This window comes from Passer domesticus, chromosome 13, assembly GCF_036417665.1.
Source record: "Passer domesticus isolate bPasDom1 chromosome 13, bPasDom1.hap1, whole genome shotgun sequence".
In the NCBI taxonomy this organism is placed as follows: Eukaryota; Metazoa; Chordata; class Aves; order Passeriformes; family Passeridae; genus Passer; species Passer domesticus.
Window position 1 is genome coordinate 19,034,523 of NC_087486.1, and position 21,344 is coordinate 19,055,866.

A 21,344-nucleotide genomic window follows, 5' to 3' on the forward strand; every position below is an offset into this window, starting at 1 on the left:
GTGGGGGGAAGATAAGTGTTCTGAAGGGTTTGGTTTGATTCTCGCTACTTTTTTTCTTTTAATCACTATAAATAAAATTGTCTTTGTACCCTTTTAAAGTTTTAAGCCTGTGACTTTTTCCTAATCCTATTTCACAGCAGGAAGTGAGTACAGTGTTGATTAACCAGCACCAAAACCTACCACACTCTAGTGCATTGACTGCAAAATTTTAAAATTGGGAAGATTTTTAATTGGTGAACCAAAACCACTACACCAAGGATATCTGCCAAAGAGCAAGAGGCACAGTTTGAGATGAATGTGCCATCATGGTTAAGCTCATCTCAGAGCTGAGCCTTGCACAGAGGAGCCCTTTGACTCTTTCCCTTTTGCTCTGAACTCTGACATCTGGGTAGGGCCACCAAAGAGAAAAGGCAACCAAGACCCACAACCTGTGATAGGAACTTCTGGTCTAGAATTAACCTAGGGAAGCCTGACCCATCTGCAGGTGCACGGTCCTATTTATTTTAGGGAGGAAGAAATACTTGAAATATTTTAAGTGGTGCATGTGAAGAATAAAGAAGAAAAATTTCCTTTTCAGAATGCTTCAGATTTCATCTTGCAACGTCAATACTCCTTTTATTCATCTACATGAAATTATAATTAAGTTTTGTCCTAGTCCCAGAATAATAGGACAATGGAGAGCTAGGGCACTGTACATGCAAATACACACAAAGGCAGTCTCTGTGAGCTGCCAGTCCTGCCCTGGCACCTGGGAGCCCTCACTCCTGCCCTGGGGCAGCAGGAGCAGCCCTGAGGTGTGGGCACAGGGCACTGCTGTCCCTCTGGCCCTAGGGGCAGGTCTGGCAGCTTCACCTTCACTACAGGATCTTTTGTGCCTAAACCTGTAAGAAATGATGCTCACTTTTAAATTTTCAAAGATTTATTAAACTTTAACAAAATACAACAAAGGACTGAATAAGGAAAAATTACGGTGCTAGGAGTGTGGAACTAGACCACCATGTGGTCAGCCACAAAATGCCTGCTTTGCCTTTTATACCTATGGTGCTTCCTCAGGTAACCCTAACTCCTCCCTAAGTCTGCCAATTAACTCTTCTCTGCCATCCATTGGTGGGTCTGCTTCCTTGCAACTTCATTGGAGGTCAGATGTCAGCATGCTGCACCTCCTGGTAACAAGCCTGCCCTCTCCCCAAATGCCTCGTGCAAGGGGCACAGGTACACACCCTCCGTCCATGTGTCCTGACTACCAAGGCCGTACCTTGGCAACCATACAGGGGGAAAGGGGACTCTGGAGAGAACAGAGGACATCCAAAAAACAAATCACAATAACATAACTATCCAGCAATATAACTTCTTAGCATACACATAATATTCATCCCTTAATTGTGAGAGCCAACTATTGCATTACTCATCTATAACAAACCCCAGCACTCTCAGGTGCAGTCAGCCACAACAGCCCCTCGCACCACGTGCAGTGACAGACCCCACCACTGGCACTGCCACATCCACCCACAGGCACACGGCCAGGAGCCAGGGACTGCCACAGCACTGCTGTCAGGAAGGGTGGTACACATAAAATGTACCAATTAAATGTTTTACTCTTTCAGCTGAGTGAAACCTCCTTTTAAGAGAGAAAGAATTAACTTAGGACTTAATTAAGATACATTAAGATTAATTAGGACTTAATTAAGATACATTTGGATATGCATCCTCAATTCAAGGTTCCCATGTGTGGGCTTAAGAACTGCAGAAGAGGGCTTTAAGTAATGTTAATTATATTCCATTTATATAAACTATTTATATAGCTATCCCTTTTCAATTATAAGTGCGTCTAACTCAATTCCTTCAAGAAAAGCAGCCTTATCCTGAAATTATTCAGGATCCTCTTCAAAAGAAATCTCTCCCCCTACAACCATAAATTTATCAAGCCAAGTGAAATTATTCCAGATTTCAAAACATGACATTTTCAAATAGCTTTCTTGTGGTTCTTGAATGTTACTGAAAACAAGGGCACGACCATGAAAGCACAGGCAGGTCTGTATCTAGATGAGTGATGCTTCATATCAGTGAGAATGGGTTCAGCATCAATGGGGGAAGCTGGAGCACAACTCTCATTTTAAGACTTACTAATAACAGTGTGTCCATGATACTTTGGCAAATCAGTGAAAAAGATGAGCAGTTGTTAACATTTCACCCGAGTGAAGCCATCTCAGACACTGCCCTGGGGTTGGTGGAAGGATGCGTCTTCAAAACCCTGATGGGCTTTTCCAGAGTTCACACAGTCAGCCTCAGGTTGCACACTTCTTGTTCCTTCCACCTCAGCACCCCCTTTTCTTCCCTCCCTCCTCCTGCAGGGAGAGCAGAATCTCCTGCCCTTGCTGCTGTGGGGCTGTTCACCTGCTCTCAGGACACTGAGGCTGGCACTGCTCACAGGAGCTCACTGCAGCAACGGGAACAGAAACCATAGCTGACTGCTCCTCTCAGGCCAGATGAAAAATTACTAAACACATCTGTCTGCAAGATTTCAAACACCTTTTGTGTAATGATGATCTAAGTTATCTTTAATGGTACAAGCAAAAAACCTTTTTTTTTAACCTGGCCAGGTCTCTTTAACGTGAATGCCGTTTTCACACTATTTAACTTCTATAATTTAAACATGTATGTCAAGTGGGAAAAAACTCCACACTTATTTTCTTTTTTGCTGCAATAAGAAACCACACTTATTTCATATAAAATTTACAACCGTTATTTATTAGCAGGCATAAAGCTTCTGGGTATAATAAAAATCTGGTACATAATGCTGCAGAGCTTGCCTGAGGAGAGGGGGAATTAATTGTTATAAAACTCATTTAAAGAGCCTCATAGTATCACTTTAGAAATACTAAAAAGAAGGGGGGAGAAGCAAGAAGGAAAAGAAATACATTTTTTGGTAAATCACAAAATATTTTCTGTTCTTTCTGCTAAATTCTCATATGAAAAAACAAGTTTCCTCTCATGGCTACATTTAAGAGTAGGAAGGAATATTTTCTTTTCCACACTTGCTAACATTTTTTCTCTTGACACAAAGCAGTTATGTCTGATCATTTCTTCCTGAGTATCAGATTATTACATTCCTAGTTTAGAGACTTTTGATGGCTACCACACACAGGAGGGGTCAGCAATTTAAGCACACCCAACCTTGTGGTTACATGTTGAGGCCAGCTTGCACAGCTTCACTCAGAAAAATAATTCCAGAAACACCTAGAAACGCACTTGTAATGCAATGGCAGGGTTGAAGAGAGAAAAGACAAAACTTAGGGAGAAGTTCAGGACTTGTGTACTCCAGAATGCACATAGGAATAGCACACAGTGACAGCACACGGGGGCATTGCTCTTGCCTGGCTGAGTGGAGCCAGCCAGGGATACCAATTCCTTTAATAAGGTATTATCCTTACTGTGTGCATTTTCTATTAGATATTGGCTGTATTTCCCACTATTGGAAAGAAAAATAAATAATCTTCCTGTGAAAATTAAATCCCTTCAGATTATACTTCAGAATTCTGTTTCAGTCTTCAGGAGATTGGGTCAGTTTTTTATTACCTTGTTTTGGAAACACTCTCTCTGCTAAACAAAGTAACCTGGATGGGACTGATGTACAATTCTGCCTGAATCCCTCATCATCCAACAGCTCCTCCTTTCCAAAGTACATCAGAGGAAAGTCTTGCAAGGGCAGAGACAATAAATAGTGAGAAGACAGAAAGCCAGAGTCATCAGGTATAGAGAGTTTGGTCTGTAACAATCAATCACAGACACTGTAACATCTATCAAGCAGCCTGGCAGCTGATTCAAGAGCATCAGGGAATCTCTACCCTCCACAGACAACAGTTCCATGGTTATAAATGAAGAATAACTTTGACCGCCGCAAGCTCTACAAGGACAAACTCAGCTTCAGTGATGCTGCCATTCAGTTTAGAAAATGATGTGCATGTATTTTTCTTGAACCATGTTAGCTTTTCCCTAAAACCAACCTCTGCCTCGCAGGCACTGCAGGTACTAATGCTTGCACCCTTCTCCCCTCTGGCTGCCTGATGCCTCTACCCCTGCTGCAGCTGGATGGGATGTGGATTCCCATGGATGAGGGCAGCACCCAGCACCACATCCAGCCTCAGGGAGCTGCATTTTGACATGCACAGCCATCCGGAGCCTGCGAGTGTGCAAGGTGGATTTTAGGCAGCAGTTACAGTCCACGATCGCTCTTGCAGCTCTAGAAAATGGGTAAAGCATAGGCTCCTCCTCTTCAGAAATATGTTAGATCAGCTTATCATCAGTGCATTTTATCTTGGAAAAAAAATGAAGCCAAACCAAAATTACTGTAAAAAAAAGAAAACAACTGAGGATTTCCATCAAGTTTTATACAGTTCAATAAATTTTCTTTTAAAATAGTCTACAGAATATTAAGTGCTTCTTACAACCTTCTTCCCAGCAGATAAAGTGATGCATATAGGGGGGAAGTCTGAAGAGATAGAGACAAGATGCAAGGGAAGAAACATATTCAGGTACAAAATTCAGGTACTGTTGCATTTTAATATACATGGAAAATTAACAGAAGCACATCATGGAACATGGTGTGGGATATGTTAGAAATTTTGCGGTGGTATATTGGTGTATTCTTCTTGCACATCTACCATGTTATTTTAAGAAAGGCCCATTTTAAGTTGTGCTTAATAAAATACCTAATCAAGATTGTTATCTAGCTGTTGCATCACTATTACAAAGGTTTGCGCTTTTCAAACCATTAGCAAACTTCTAAGTTAGCTTAGCACTCAAGTCCTTCAAACACTGATGCATAAAGCACAATAAGTATTTCTACTTCACACACTAGTGCACTTTTTATCTTTCTCTCAGCGCTCTGTCCATCTGTCCTAGGGTGAGGTTATGATGCTTGTATCCCCAGTCATGTGTTCTGTTAGTGCTGGATATTATGTACTGTGCCTTCAAGACTGGCTCTGAAGAGCAAGGTTTGTTTTGGTTTGTTACCAGCCTGCTCCCCCACGGCTGGTGGGATACAGAGACGGGGCAGTACATAGTGTGGCTTTTGCTTTTTGCTGCTTGCTTTGCTCTTGCTCCTGCTTCGCTCCTGCTTTGCTCCCGCTCTGCTTTTGCTTTTTCTGCTTCTGTTAGTTAGTTTAGCTAAGCGGTCCAGATTTTTTCCCCTGGACTGTTTTTTTTTTTTTTTTATCCCTTCCTTTTTTGGAACCATCCAAACCTGCTCCAGACTGGGACCTGGGAAACACCACGAGTTTACATCTGGTGGCTGCAGCAGCTATCCCCAGCACCGGAGGAAGCAACAACAGAGCGACCACTCCCAGGAAAGACTTTCTGAATTTGTCATCCTTTTCAGATCGGTGAAAGTGTTATCATCTGGTATTGTTCATTTGTGTGCTGGGGGTGTTTTGCCTGTCAAATAAACAGGTTCTTTCCACTTCTTTCTGAGGAATCCTTCCCGAACCAGTGGGGGGAAGGGGCTGTGTGGGTTTGCTTTCTGGGGGGGCCCCTTTTAGAGGTTTTCTCCCAGATTTGCCCTAATCCAGGAGCATCCCACTAAAACCACATCCCTTTCTTCTTATGGCCATCTGCTCCAGAATTTCAAGGAGGGCACTTCTATACTTGCAGTCATGATCACTCCCATACGAGCAATTCAAGAACATGACCTGGAGAAGTGTGGGGGAGAGCATTGCCAAAGAAATCAGTCAGATAACAATCCCTACTTTCAAATTCCTTACAGAGCATTAGTATCTCACAGTAATAAACCCAAAGCAAGAGGTCTGAAGCAGCTGTTCCTCTCCTGCCATGTGCTGCCTCTGGGGAGCTGATACTGCACCAAGAGCAAGAAGGGAACAGTTCCTCAATCAGAACCTCTGTAAGAAAATCCTAAACATGAGGCTGTGTGGAATGTGTCCCATGATATTCTCATCCTGTTTTTGTTCCTAGCTTCGAGGACTGGTGATCACTGTGTTTTCCCTACCTTTAGGAAACTGGGAGACCAAAGACAGGACTTTCTATTTTCTCCTGTAAGGGAGAAACAGCTAAAAGAGAGGCAGGGATACAGGACTATGTAATTTTTTCCACCTTTCACTTCAGTTCTTGGGAAGTACTGAAACAGCCAATGATGCATGGTCATTGAATGGCCAGAACTGCTGGAGAACGTTTGTCAGAGTGTATCCTTGTGCAGTGGAGAGAAACAGAGAACACATTACATCTCCATCCCAGTAATCCCTTTTGGCCATGTCTCACATATTTACTCCTGGAAGCTGGGGAACAGAACAGTCTATGAAAGGGCTGTGAGTCAGATGGAAACTGACTTAACAGCTGGGAAGAACTGAGAAAAGGCCTGAAGATTCCTACTGGTGGATTTCAATAAAGACAGATGCAAAGGGCTACAAGTTTGACAACAGAGCAAAGCACACAGGTACAGCTGGAGATCTGCGCATGATCCTGGGTCACTAGCTGAACAAAAATTACTTGTCTTAAGAGGCTGCAAAGACAGCAAGGACTTTCCCAGTAAGTACTCACAGGAACAGGCTTTCCCAGCTAGTTTTTTTCTCTGTATGGGGGGTTTTTCATTGTTAGTATTTTTTATTTTAAACAGAACAAAGGAACATGGTTTAAGTAAGCCTGTTCCATTTTCAGAAGAAAACAGTTCTAAAAGAAATATACATAGCCAATTCAGTGTCTTATTTTAGTATTATTACGTGCAGCTATGAGAACACAGCTGGAATTTCTAGGTGTTTAATAAGGTTTATCTTTTTAATAAGTAGAAGTAGTGATCATTTCTAGTGAGTATAAAGTTGTGAGAAATACTTGCACTGAAATGTAAGCATCCACTTTGCCTTTTCCATTGCTGCCACCAGCCCATCAAAGAAAACAGTTTAATGTCACCTTTAAAGATCTCTGACTTATTGAAATCTGTATTGCATGATATTGACAATCACCCACATTATATTAATGTTCTAATTTCACATGTAAATAATTCTTAGCACAGGAACAGAGTTAAAAGGGAAAAACACAAGCTCATCTCATAAGTACCAAATAAATACATCTTGGTTTCCAGGTGAACTATTTTGCAGCCAGAAACACAGATTTCCAATGAAAATTATCCAAATCTGATCAGGTTTATAATACTGTGTTCCTGCATGTTGTCAGGCAGCCCATGCAATCAGAGCTCTGTGTACCAGTAACTGTGGTCCCTTACAGAGGTAAATGTCACCCCCTCCTGCACCCGCATGGATGCAGCAGTCACTGACTGCTGGCCACAAACAAGAACAGGCAGAGCTGTTCCATTAATACAATGTGGGCTATTTGCTCACTTTTACTCCTGTCACCTTCACACAGACACCGTTCTCACCCATCATATACTTGACTTTGCTGGGGAAACACGGGGGAGACTCTTCTAGGAAAAGTAAATGCTTCAGGAACAGACACTGGAATTATAGTATTTAGGTCTGAAAAGGAGGAATAAACACATTCTTGCAGTTAATGCAAAGCAAATGCAATAGCAATGCAAATGCATCAACATTTGACTTGGCACCTATTTTTAAGGTGAGCATTTCTGCTGCTATTATTTGAAATTAGTTGTCATTGTTGGAGATCTTAATTTATTTGTAATTATGTAATTGCAATCCAGTGACATTCTAAGTGTAAACCAAAAGCTCCCACAAAATTAATTTTGAAATAAGGAAATAAATCATGTAATAAATACATGTGGATTTACATCTCTTAATATAAATAATTCTTAATTTAAAAATTTTAGTATTTTTTCCTAATTCTGCAGGAGGATTTCTAGCATTATGTGACAGCATTTATTTTACTGTAGTAGGGTTAAAATTCCATCTGCTTTTCTTGATCCAGTAAAACAGATTCAATATATAAATTTTCTTTACTTTTTTGGAATCTTTTGCCAGTCTGTACTAAGCCATATCTTGAAGAAATCTGAATAAAGAAACATAGGTGTTTATACTACTATTTTATCCTTACTATTTCCTTTGGTAGATAAACTTGACACAGTTAATGATCAAAGCAAGAATATAGTCAGTGATTTGGGGGTCCCAGTGCTTTAAAAAATACCTCATTTGCATAATCAGGAAGTTATTTTCTTTAAAAATTCAGTGATACCTACATCCCTTTATGAAAAGATGAACCCTAAAGCACACTTAGTTGCTAAAATCCATATGTTTTACATCTGGGAAAACCTTTAATACAAAAAATGTTCACTACATTTGAGTTCATTACATTTATTCACTAGAAGTTGAAGAGAGACCAAAGCTGCCAGCTGGTCAAAACAGAAATATTTATTCTTAGGTTATTTTGCCGAAGTGTCTGGAACAGCAATTACAGTGAAGTTTTGTTTTGTTTACATTCAATTCATCATGTCTTTAATCTGCAAATGTGACAACAAAACTCTTGTAGCCCTATGAAATCATACACCTAATTATCAGTTCTGGTTCCGTTATCCCAAGAGGATCTTTCCTGTTTCAAGTTTGGTACTAATTTATTTTCAACAGAGATTAAGAATTAACAGTAAGAAAAAATAATTAGGAAAACTTAAAAAATAATACACAAGGCAAAAACCATCACAGCTTCAGATCCTCTCTGGCTAAGGTAATATATCAAAGCAAACAAAAATCCTCTATAAAGCATAAATCAGAATTGCCTCTTTGCAGCCTGTATGATTCTTAATAAAGACAAAGCCCACACTAAGAATCCATGCACTGACAAGACACCACTTTCCTCCCACAGCAATCTGCTGCCTACACTGGCTACACTCGCATTTAAACACAAGCAAACAGGAGCTGCAAAACTGGAGTTCTCTTACCATCTGACAAGTCAATTAGCCCGAGGTAGTGCAAAAGTTTCAGAGAGGAGCACACCACCACAACAATTCCTAACGTCTGGAGTCCCTCTGACTCGCCTTTAGTCCACATCCTGCAAGGCACCACAGGGACACCACTGGTGTGCCTGTTAATAACTGCCAGGCATCAGAAGCTGAGAAATCCTGTTTCAAGCTTTCCTTCCTACTGCTCAGCTAAGTGCACAGCACATTCCCCTCTCCCCCTCTCTCACTCCCTCTCTTTCCCAACCTCTCCCCCTCCCCTCTCCCTTGCCTTTTTTCTTGTTTGTTTGTTTTGTTTTGTTTTTTTTTAAATTTTGTAGGGTTTTTTTATTTATTTTGTTTTGTTTTGAACATGCAAGCAATATCTGCATTAAACCATAACCCAAGGTTTTATTTTCTTTCACCTCGGGGTAATTCTCTTAGAAGTTTGCTCTGCTCCAGAACAACTGAGCACCATGTTGCTAACCTCAGCAATATCTCACACCTTTTTTTTCTTTTAAATACCTGTGATACCAGTTGCATTTGAGATTTTCTCAGTAATTCTGCCAGTGTAGATGCTTTTTGTCAATGCCTCTTCTGTACTGCACAACAGAATAAGGGACACTGTAGGGGAGGAAAGGGCTTTCCTTTTCTGAATGCCTCCCCTCACCAATAATGTGGTGGAATAAACAAAATCACACTTCTGACATCCATGTGTGCAGTAATTCTGCAGTAATTCTGTCTACTAGAAGCTCCCCTGAGGTACACATCTGGACAGCCAAAAGTGCACCCAGCATCTCCAATGCAGCCACACTGGGGTGGGCCAGGCTGGCTGAACAAGCTCCCCGTGCAGGCAGCTGAGGCAGAAGAGCAATTTCCACCATTTCATCTCAGTGTTTCACCAGGCTGCTGGCACTGGACAGCACTGTGGGCTGCTCACAAGCCGATTATGTATTTCCCTATTATCACCACAGATGAGAAAACACTTGGCAGAGTGAGCGTTTTATCAGGATGGCAGCAGATGCAATATTGCCACACCAGTAAAAGCTTGGTTTTTCAAGCACGCTATTAGATGCTGGTAGTCCCATACAGGATGTTCAGGAAAACTGAGCTCACCGATGTCTTTTATTTTACTGGACTCAGAGGCTGCTGCATCCCCACATTCCAGCCGAGTCCAGTCCAGGCAATCAGTAGCTCCCTTTTCCTGCAGTTCCCAGTGAGCAGGGCAGGCTGCCTTTCACCCACAACACTAGTCCACAGCCTCTCCTGGTGATGACTCTGCCTTAAACAGCTGGTGAACACCAACTTCAGGTGCAGAATCTCAACAGGATTTTGTGTATCATAGTAACTTAATAGTGCACTTGGATTGCTACGAGATTCTCATGGCGAGGCCAGGTTGGAGGTGCAGACTACTCACATACACTTGAGTGATCAAGTCAACAAGCAATGAGCAGTTTAATTGAATTTGAGCTTTATTTCTATATGCAGGTGGCCAAGAAGGAGTACACACTAGCAAATATGTTATGAAAGTTCTCTGACATGGGCATCCACCTTCCCAGAGCTCAGTAGCATCATATCAAAGCCACTTCTCCTGATGAATACTTTAGACCAAAGGACTTTTTAGTGCTCTGTAGCATCTGCCACATTAGTTTTTCATTCTCCTGGCTGTAATGCCACATCAAGTTTCATATCTCCCAGATTACCACACCCAGCTTTAAAACCATCAAGGATCTGAAATCACTGTACTGTCAAATTTCTCCCAGATAGAGAGAAGAATTTGAAAGAGTAACATGATAAGCAGACCTCAAAACATTTAGATAATTCCTTGGCTTACCACGTTCTGTTTCAATTAAAAAACCAAACTGCTACTACACTAAACCCCGAAATAAACAAAAAATCATGCCTTCCATCACATGAGGTTTGGGCAGGAATAATGACCACAAAAATAGCTAGATTATTTCCTGTCTATGGAAAGGATGTTTGTCAGATTTACTGGCTGTCTGGTGGGCTTTACACTGTTTTCTCAGACTCCTGAAGTTGACAGATCCTAAAGAGCACACAAAATCACAGCCCACTTCACACACCTGTTCCCAGACACTTGGTTTACTTACAGACACATTTAGTCACAAAGGTTCTTCCCAGCAATGCACAAACATGCTGCATACCATTACCACTAAAAAAAAAAAAAAAAAACAACAAAGGGAATCTAAAAAAATTATGCTATAATGAGTAATGAAACTCAAAGCACCTGGCTCCCCAAAGGTGTCTTGCAATTCTATGGTTCTCTCACCCTAAAATCTTAACTTTGCAGTTCCAAAAGCCCTGCAGCAGCACCTCAGCGAGAGAAGGGGGGAAGGACACAGCAAAGTGTGAGTTCCATTGTTTCTGTTACTGCAATTTATGCCAAGTCCAACGTGTTTGATGCTTTAGGTGTTCCTGATACAAGCTGCTCCAAAAGAACATGCAGTTTTGTTTCCTCATGTGCTCACAGCTTGAAGCGAGCCAGCATTCATGCATGCCAGAAGCTCAGAATTCATTTAACAATATATCCAATGCTGTCAAGGCCAAATAATTATTTTTCTGAGGTTGAGTCAGTTTTCAAACAAGCTTGGAGGGAATGTTGAATGAGAATTTTCCCATTCAGGACCTTCAGGCTGCTTTAGGATTACCCTGATGCTGGCAGTTCCTCCTGGATGCTGCTTTTTCTGTCCCACTTCCCAAAACTACTCAAAATTGTCACTTGGTGCATTGTTCACCTGCTTGTTTGTGCCACAAAAACAGGGATTCCTCATGTTGGGCACATATCAGGATCATGCTGTGCTAACTTTTAATTCAAAATGCTGTTGTCTGACATGCAGAGCACCAAGTCCCCCCATCCATCCAACCATCTAGCTTGGAAGCCACATACTGACCTACTGTTATGGTTTATGATTAACCCAAACCAGCTTTCTGGTGTTCCTTAAGCATTCAAATAGTCATGAGTGACTGACTGAAGAACTGACTACAGATGTGTCATGGCAGACAAATCCTATGGACCCAAATACTCATGGGTTTTCCCCATAATAAGAACTAATTTCAGTAAGGGATAGAGCTTTCCCCATAATAAGAACTAATTTCAGTAAGGGATAGAGCTTTCCTCAACAGCTGGGCCTATTCCCTACAGTCACACTCATTCTTTACTGTAGTTTAGAGCTAATGAGAGAGATTGGTTCTGTGATTTAAACCAAAGGAATGCTATAGAGATTAGTTTTCCAGTAGAAATCTGCAGAGAAATAGAGGATCATCAACTCCTAAAAAGAGGCAGAAATATTAATCAAGATATTATTAGATATTTTATTTCAGTCACTTCTGAAGCAGAGGAAAAACCCAAACCAATGCCAAATAAATATTGTGTGTGACTTTTTTTTTTAATTTCTACAGAACTCTGCTCTGCAATCTAAAAACCATGCTGCATATTCAGGTTTTGGATTAATGCCTCCCAAACATTTCTGATCTCCTGCAAAATACTTGCTGTCATCCTTAGACAGGGTAGACAGCTCAAGCGACTATGATTTTACCTAGAATCACACATGGAATGATCTGCACAAACTAAACTGCCTGGTTTTCTACTGTAGACACTGATCAGCAGATTTTGCAGAAGAGCAGCTGGAAGAACATTTTTCTAGTTATATACAGACAATGTTAAACTCACCAATGAAGCAGTAAGCTTTGTTTTTACCAAATTTTAAATAACGAGGATGTAAAATGCCTGATGTTAAAATACCAGATGTTCTGATAATAGAGATAGATGTTCCTGCTAATGCCTACTGTACACATCTCTCATATGCAGCAAAAGGAGTTGAATGCCTCAATTAGCTGCAGAAAAGGTATGCACAACATGTGCACTCCGAGAATGTAAGTGGGAACTTCATAAAGATCAATCAAAATAACATGCAATGAAAAGTCTTTTTTGGTAATAAAAGAATTGCTATGATGAATCATATAAATTATTTGTGTAATCTATAATCAGCTCTTAAAAGTGGTTGGGGGAAATAATGCATCAAACAGGTGAAACATTCACAGCAAAATGGAGAATAATATTCCTCTCAGCAGAAGCTTCTCCAATGACCAAGCTATTTGGAACAGATTTCCATTTATGAAGAGGAGGATTTGTCTCCTCATTTTGCATGATACAAATGCAGCATGACATGTTCTCATTACCAATACCTTTAAGAAAACTTGGTGGTACTCTGTGATTTGCCTGGTTTAAAACTCTAAATATTAGATTTTTGTAATTTTCATGAACTATTCCTTTGCTGTTATTTTATGATAAAGAATGACATCTGAATGATCCTTCTTGTAGAGTACATTATTTCCTAAACCCCCAGAACAGCTCTGTTTACCTATCTTCTGACACTCAGAAGTCCTGAACAGTCTTCTCACACGGCTGCTGTCCATAAACCTATTTCCACTTCAGATTTCTGAAGCCTGTCCACCTGTGATTTGGTTTAGAAGCAGCATCATGTCTTAGAAGCGGCTTTCACAGCATGGCAGCATCAAGAGTATGAATTTACTATTCCATACATATATATCCAATGAGTTATTTTGTGTGTATATAAAGTTAGCTGGTTTTGTTGCTAATTTGATTTAACATCATTCAAACCAAAATGAAAACTAGGCCTTTCTTGTGACTGACTTTGACTTACCTAGTCCCAAGCAATGATATTTACTGCTTAAATGGAAGGATTTTTATCAGCTTGCCTTGGTCACCAGTCATTTCTCTGTCCTGTTCACACCCATCTATATTTCTCAGATTTCTCTGGATCTCACTAGCCCCAAAGAATTTGTGTCATCTGCAAATTGTGTAATGAGAAAACCACTTATTGATAACTACTGACTACAATTGGAAAAAAACCCCAAAACAAAACAAAAAAAAAACCACCAAAAAAAACCACAAAAAAACCCCAAACAAACAAACAAAAAAAAAACACCCCAAAAAACAAACCAAAGCTGTGAGCAAATTTAGAAGTTTGGTGTTTAAATAAGTGATGATTTAGAGCAAGTCCAAAAAGTCTCCACAGCCATTCAGTGCCAATGAGCTCAGGTCCCTGCCCATTTGCACCACTACAATTCCAGCCTGACCCCTCTGCCTGCAAATTAACTGGATTTCATATTACATTGGTATTTCCCAGCAGTTATCCACCAGCTAGAATAATTTTTTTATAGTCCTGGCTAATTGCTACATATTATTTTTGTCAGTAGAGGTACATTCAGTATAAGGATAGAGGAACCACAAATATCTCCTTAGTTAGTTTGGATAACACAGAAATTGGGATACTTTTCTATTGGTGCTACCCAGGGAGCTGGGAATAAAGAAATCAGTTCTTCAGCTGCCATTTCCTTGCTGTGTGAACATAGGGAAATAAGTTGCAGATGAACACTTGTCCTGACATAATATCAATTTTTCTGCTATAACAAAACCAGCTATAATTCCTTCAACATTCCCCCCTTAGTTCAGTTCTTCTGATGCATGTGAAGGTGCTGCTATCTTTGTGCTATCAGAATCTCCCTGCTTGCTGACAATGGTAGGTTGTTGGGGGATCCAAGGACCCATGGACCCATGAGGAGAAGCAGGAGGACCCCCGTTTCAGAGGACTGTCTCAAGCCAGTGATTCCCAGTCTTCTGTGGGCCTATTGGCACAATTTACGTCAACTTCACAACACACAGGAATAGCTCTGAAAGGTTCCAGAAATCTAATCTATCATTCCTGACTTTTTCCAGAAGAGTTGGCAGCACAGACAAGCACATCCCACTTTGAAGTGAGGACTTGCTTTACCCTGGAGCTCATACTGGCAAAAGCTGAGTGAGTGCTAGCAATGCACACCCAGGTCATGAGAAGAACAGCAACTAACAAAGAAACCAAGGAACCTTGAAGGACTAACCTGAGCCACAGTTCACATGCAGAGTCTGAAACTGCAATAGAGGCAATATATAATTGATGAAAAATTAATAAGAACCTCTCACAACTGTTAAATATCCTTGACAAGCTCTATTTAACTTTCCCCTTCTAGTTTTCACCTGTTTCTCTAAATTTTTATTTGTAAACCAACCCAAGTACACAAACCACAGCAGCAAACCCAGCAGCCTCCTCTGAGATCACACATCACTCTCAGACTTGCAGAAATGCAGTGTCTGCTCTCAGGATGGTCCCAAGAAAGTTCTCCAGCACCAAACTTACTGTCCTTTCGGCTGTTGCTGAGGCTGGATGGACTGTTAGCAATCACTTAATGACCTCAGCTCTGCTAGGAGATGAGACAGGGAAAGGCTGCAGGACACTTCTCATTGTCCTACTTTTAAGCAGCCAGTGAAAGCTGAGGAGGACATATGCTGCGAGGAAAAGAGGAGTAGGGCAGAGAAGGTGAAAAGTTAAGAAGAAACATAAGGTATTTCAAGGCTGAAACAAGGAATGATGCATAAGGGCATGAAATGGGAAGAACAGATCTGTGAGGGACTGGGATGGGACTATGTACAACAAGACACTTCTCAAAAATAAAAAACTTGATGTTTCAATTCTTCTGGCGGCTCATTCCCCAAAAAGGGAAAATGCCACTGCATGAGTCCATGCAGCCAATCTGTGCTGAGCTTCACTCCCAGCTAAGCATTTCCCCCAGAACCTGTATCAGAGGTGAGCATACCTCACCAGCATCACTGATGACTGACAAGTAGCCAAAAGAAGCTGCCAAACACCACAAATAACCAGGAGACAGATGTGTTTTGGAGGGGCAGTTTTTTGCTGACTGGATTTCTGCCACAAGCAAGAGGAGATGTGACACCTCCCTTGCACTGGCAATCACTGTCAGGCTCTGGAAGCAGTTAAGAGGCACAAAGCTCAAAGCCTCTGCTATCAATTCAGGCTGCAGTGGACTCATCACAGCTCTGGTGGTCTCCAAACAAGATATCCCCCTTATTTACCCATCTCTCTATTTTTAAGAGAGATTTTAGGCAAACTATTTTTTAGGCAAACTAAAGAATCACTTTGCTTAGTGCATTTTTAACTTGCACTCTAGTGACATACTAAATTATGCCCTCATTTTTGCATAAGAACTATAAAAAATATTGCCCAGTAAAGGTAATCTCATACATTTTTCTTAGTAACAACAGGCCTAAGCACTGAAAAACACTCCACTTGAAGACACTGTTTCTTTGTGTGTTACATTAAGCTCACCAGGTTTTTCTCAATGGTTTTCTCACCATTTTTCCTGCTGTTCTAGATTTCTTATTTTTAAGTGATCTCAAGCGATGAATACATGTATACAATATTCTAAATAAGCCTATATTTGTTTCACTTACTGAACTGTTGTATGAGGAATTGCCTTTAGATAATTTTGTTGACTCTGCTGGCATTTCATCTTCATTTTACCATCTATGCAATAGTTGCTCTTAGGTTTTTATTTTATCATCTGTAATTTGTATTCCTGTTCTAGACCCAACTCAGAAGTTTTAATTTACTTAGTTATTTGCATAATTATACTAGATAGTGCCACAACTACTAGGAGATGAGAGGAATAAATTAATGAAAGAATTATGAATCTGTATGAAACTAACAATATTTTAGATACAACACAGTGAATTATGAAGTAGTACCACATTATTTTAGATACATCATAGCCTCAAATTACACCATCCCAAAATTTTTTGAAATCTGTACCAAGCAGCAAAACTCTCAGCAAACAAAAACATCCATTTATATAGCTAATGTCTGAAGTCAAACTTTCTAAAGTACTTTGTGAAACACAGGCAGCAAAAGCTGAAATGCCAGTTTATGCTGTAGTTCTAAGCACACAGAGCGTAGGAGAACTTTTACAGGGCTGTCTGGAAAGAGGGTTGGTTTTGCTTTTGCCAGCAGTGCTCCCTCTATAAGGTTATGGCAGCAGCTCCATGTAACCTGTACTGAGTAGAGGGGTCAGCTCTCACAGCTAACCAGACTGTCCCTGATTTACGAGTTAGAGTTTGACTGCTCCTCTAGTGGCACCACTAGTGAAATTCAGCTTCATTGACATGACACAGGTAGGCTGACTTTCATGGAAACAAAGCACATGAAAAGCGCATGACAGAAACTATACTTAGGATGTTAAAGCTAAGCAGCAGCCTCAGATAATAAACCTCCTTCATGTGTCTTGTATGTATCTAAAATATTCCATGACCAAGCATGTTATCATGCACACTTGAGCAGGCAGAATACTCTCCAAGTATTCCACAGTCCTCTTGAATCACAGTTCCATGGCTAAGATGGTATCACAAGTATAGCTCTGTGTATGCGTGTGTGTGTGTAGGTGAATTTCTTCAAAGGCCTTCAACATGCAAAACTCAAACCCCAACATATTTCCAAAAAAAGTAAGACATTTGAGAGCCTTGATAGGAGAAACATTCATCTGCATGAAAAATTTTGGATTTTATTGCAGAGGCGCTCACCCTTTGAAGGAATTATACACCTCTTAGGCTAATCCCAGCGCTGAATGGGATAAAACCAGGTTCCAGAATTAAGGACAGAGTTCAGTACATCTTAGAAGCACAGGAGCACAGGACTGGAGTGCTTCTGCCACTGTCTGCAGAATACCAGCAATTTCAGAGACTCCTACCCCAGAGCTCTCCAGAACAGCTGCTCTACAGCAGCACACTCCTGACCCTGGCAGCGTGAGCCAAGTAGTTTCCCCTAGGTGTCCATATGTAAACAACCATGTGATGAGCATTATCAGTTTTACTATGACATTTCTTGATGAAAATCAAATACACAGCATGCAAAGTACAGAGATGAAAGGCCAAATCCATTGTGAAAAGTGTTGGAGCAGTTCCCTATCAACCTAAATTTCAATCAGTTCAAGTACAGGAAGACCACTGTTCTCCAGGACACTACAATGGACTACCCAAAGAGCATTTTTAATGAAAATTTGGTCAAATATGTCCATCTCAATTAACTAGATATTTTCACAATGGTCTATACTATTAATTGGAAATTTTCATAAACCTTTGCCTCTACTTAAACATTCCTGTCAATTTGCTGATTGGAACACATCCTAACTAATGGAAAAGAATATGACAGAGGACATTACTTTCCCTATTCTCCCTGCAATTTAATTAAACTACAGCTTATTAATTAATTGCAAGTTACATTCTCATGAAAAAAGTGCAAAGCTTAATTGCCATCATTAAACTACATATCTATGGATGCATCAGTGCATACGTTGCTGCTGCTCAAATACATCCCTGCTCAGGCCTGGAGGGCAATACACTTAGATGAAATAAAAGGGTATTTCACTTGTCAGTACTTTTTCTGTTCAGAGTGCTTTCAGGCAAACAAAAAACCCAAAATCCAGCAATGACGCCAAATTATGTCCGGAGGTATTGTAGATAACAGTACTGTTAATGTAAAACACGAAACACTCTTCAGTACATTGAAGAATCCTTGGCTTGAGATTTCTCTATCCTTAAGCATTTTACATTCACAGCAAGTAGCTAATTACTATTAACTCTTGCTAGTCATCAGGAAAACATGTACTACAATACACTTGGGTTTCTATTAGGATTACCTTCCAGGTACGTTTTGAGCAAAAATATTGATATGAATTCTAGAGATATCTTTCTAGATATACCTCTGCTGTTTCTAGAGAGAAAAAAAGATGGCACACATCCAAACCACTCTACTTGATAACAAACTACTGAGCAAGATCTCATTTTCATTGGGCCTTGGGAACTGAAGGATGCTTCCCTGCAGAAGAAAAGCATGCAAGCTTACATATGGGAAATTAAGGCAGGCAAAAAAATCTTTAAATTTTGCGGCAAATAATGAAATTGTTCTGTCAGTTTAGGCTTCTTAGAGAGAATTATAGCACTTGGGTGATGTAAATGCAAGCATTCAAGCTACTATATAAATGTTTAGTTTGCTTAAGGGAAGCTGGATGAACTATACTGGGAAAACACCATATTTGTTGCCCACCATTCTCACTGCTTGGTACAACACTTGACTGTCAGGGGTGGCCTTTACAGACTGACTATTGCCTACAACCAGGCTGGAACAGAGGCTCAGCTGGCAGCATTAGTTTCTTTCTGCGTACTTTGACCATTTCAGCTGTATGGGCTGCTTGCAAGAGGGATTGCTTTTAGATTAGAAGAAAAGTGCATCTGAATCTTAAGGAATCATGAAAATCTCATACATCATGATTATGGGAGGGTTTTTTTTGGAAAAAGTACATAAAAATATTTGTGAATATGTGAACCTTTGTGAGCCTGAAAACTATTTGCAAGCCTCTGAAATCATCCAGTTCCACAAAGTGCACTAATCCTGTTTCAGCTGCTAGCTCCAATATCATCAAAACAGCAAAGTGGAAAACCACTTGATTTCACACATGGGCAAACTGGCATGGATTCTGCTAAAATAACTGATCTAAACAGGAAGGAATTTTCCAGTATGTTGCCCAGGTTGCAAAGCTGCGATTTTCTGTGCTAAGCCACAGAAAAATTCAATTCCTGTGTGTTTCTCCTGGATACCAAGTAGGCAGCCTGTTGTTGGGATATAACCATCAGTAAGCATTAATATTTATTTTTCTTCAGACCTGGGTGTAAACTATTTTCCAGTGTACTATATATACATATATATCTTCCTGAACCACAGAAGAGTGCTTATGAGATTCAGTTAAGAATGAAATAGCATCTTCTCAATTAACATACCTACTAAAGTTTCACTGTTACAACTCTAGAAGGAGAAGGTGAAGTTGGCATATTTATTCAATACATTCTGTACAGTTTATACAGTAATTGTGCTCGGAGGGGGCATTAGACAGCACACAGACTAGGAAATGCCATACAACAGCTTTAAACTTTAAATGTCAACTGAGGGTTCTGGTTATTACTGTTTACGGTGATGTTAACCGCACAGACACTCAGTTGACTTTGCTTCAGTCTCTGCTATAACTCCAAAGTACTGCAACAGGGGAATTAACTGTGCCACAAAGCTGACAAGCTTTTGTTTTGTGCTAAGAAAAGCTAAGCTGACAAATCTTAAACTGCAGCTGTACTTGAAAGTAAAACTGCACCTTGGATCATGATGAAATTGCAAAGGCTGAGCTGGAGCCTTCATGAGACCAATTTCTCCAATCCAGTTCTTTCTTAGTATGCTGCAGGGAAAGGATGCAGAGTCCCACCTGCATATCCACACAGCAGTGAAGCAGAATCAACTCACCACACTCTGTATTGGACACACACAAATGAATCACCAGGGCCACACAGGCACACTGTGACTTGCTGGGGGCTGGCTGGTTGCAAACACACAAAGCTGGCAATTTATGACCTGCATTGGAGGTATGGGAAGTCCTTTTTTGCACACCTGTATTTTGCCTGACTAACCATAAAACACCTCATAGTTTGGCTTTGCTGGTCACCTTTATTTCTTTATTTATTTCTATCACCTTTACTTTTCTCTTGGGCATATCTAAGTCAACACCACTTAGATACTGGAATTGTCCTTTTTTTGCCATTATTCTTGCCTGGCTGAGGTTTTTTTTGTCACCACTGGTACAATACTCCTCAATTACTGCTAGGTGACTCACACAAATGCTGTTACTTGTGTGAAGCAATAACTAAAGGTGGTTGGTGACAGCCCTTTCTTGTTCCTAACATGCTGCAGGCTGTCACAAAAAGAGAGGAAAGATATATGTTAGCCCAAGCCTTCAGAAACCTAGTTGCTGTGCAGGGAGAAGTTATGAAATCACAGCCAAGTCACAGACACGAGAATGGCCTAGTGTGTTCAGGGGCCCACCTGCCCTGAGCTGTGGCTTTGCTCCCCTCTCCCAGGCAGGTAACAGTGCTGCCTCAGAGGGCTCTCCCCACCAGTGTGCTCAGTGCTGTGCAACACTGGGAAGTTACAGCATAGAGCACTCACTGAGCAAAGTTCAGTGTGAAACACAACAGAGCAAACTGAAGCCATGAAACAAGAACTAGTATTGGTGTAAGCCTTAGCTCTAGGAAATAACTATATGTCACAAAATATTAACAACCTCTTCATATAAATTTCAGCCTCTCAGAGTTCAGCAACTCGCTGCCAATTTCCTCACATGCTGACAAGGACACTTGCCTTCCAGGAGGTCATTTGGGATCACGCTAGATCCCTTCCCCGGGTCTCATTGGCATAATTTTAAAGTAAGTTCCTTGAAAAATAGTTCTGGTCTACTCTGCCAACAGATAGGAAATAAATACATTTTCAGCAGACTGCATTCCAGAGAGGCCCCAGGCTGGGGTCCCCTTTATATAATGGTGCTCAGTAAGACATCGGCTGCTAGGCACATTATCTTGTGGGTTTGCTGTGACTTAGGAAAGCCACATACCAACATTTCCATTTTAATAGAGAAATCATTTACCAAAAATGCCATCAGGGGAAGGTAGTTCCAGTAATGGGGAATTAACAAGTTTCTGTAATTAACCAATTATCTTAGATATAAGTCATTAGAAGTTGCATGTTCTCATTTC

The 21,344-nt window shown here is 40.6% G+C and overlaps 1 protein-coding gene across 7 annotated transcripts in view; it reads right to left on the bottom strand.

Annotated features, from left to right (window-relative positions):
• The window catches only part of KCNIP1 (potassium voltage-gated channel interacting protein 1), a 292,230-nt gene that overhangs the window by 28,231 nt on the left and 242,655 nt on the right, over positions 1 to 21,344 (bottom strand). Inside the window, exon 1 of one of the 7 annotated variants that reach the window (XM_064388275.1) lies at positions 8,849 to 9,061. The exons of the other annotated variants lie outside the window; for them this stretch is intronic. Within the exon in view, the coding sequence (XP_064244345.1) occupies positions 8,849 to 8,957 (109 nt within the window). The 5' untranslated portion in view covers positions 8,958 to 9,061. Of the gene's footprint in view, positions 1 to 8,848; positions 9,062 to 21,344 lie in introns of those variants that run through there. 7 annotated transcript variants of the gene reach the window in all.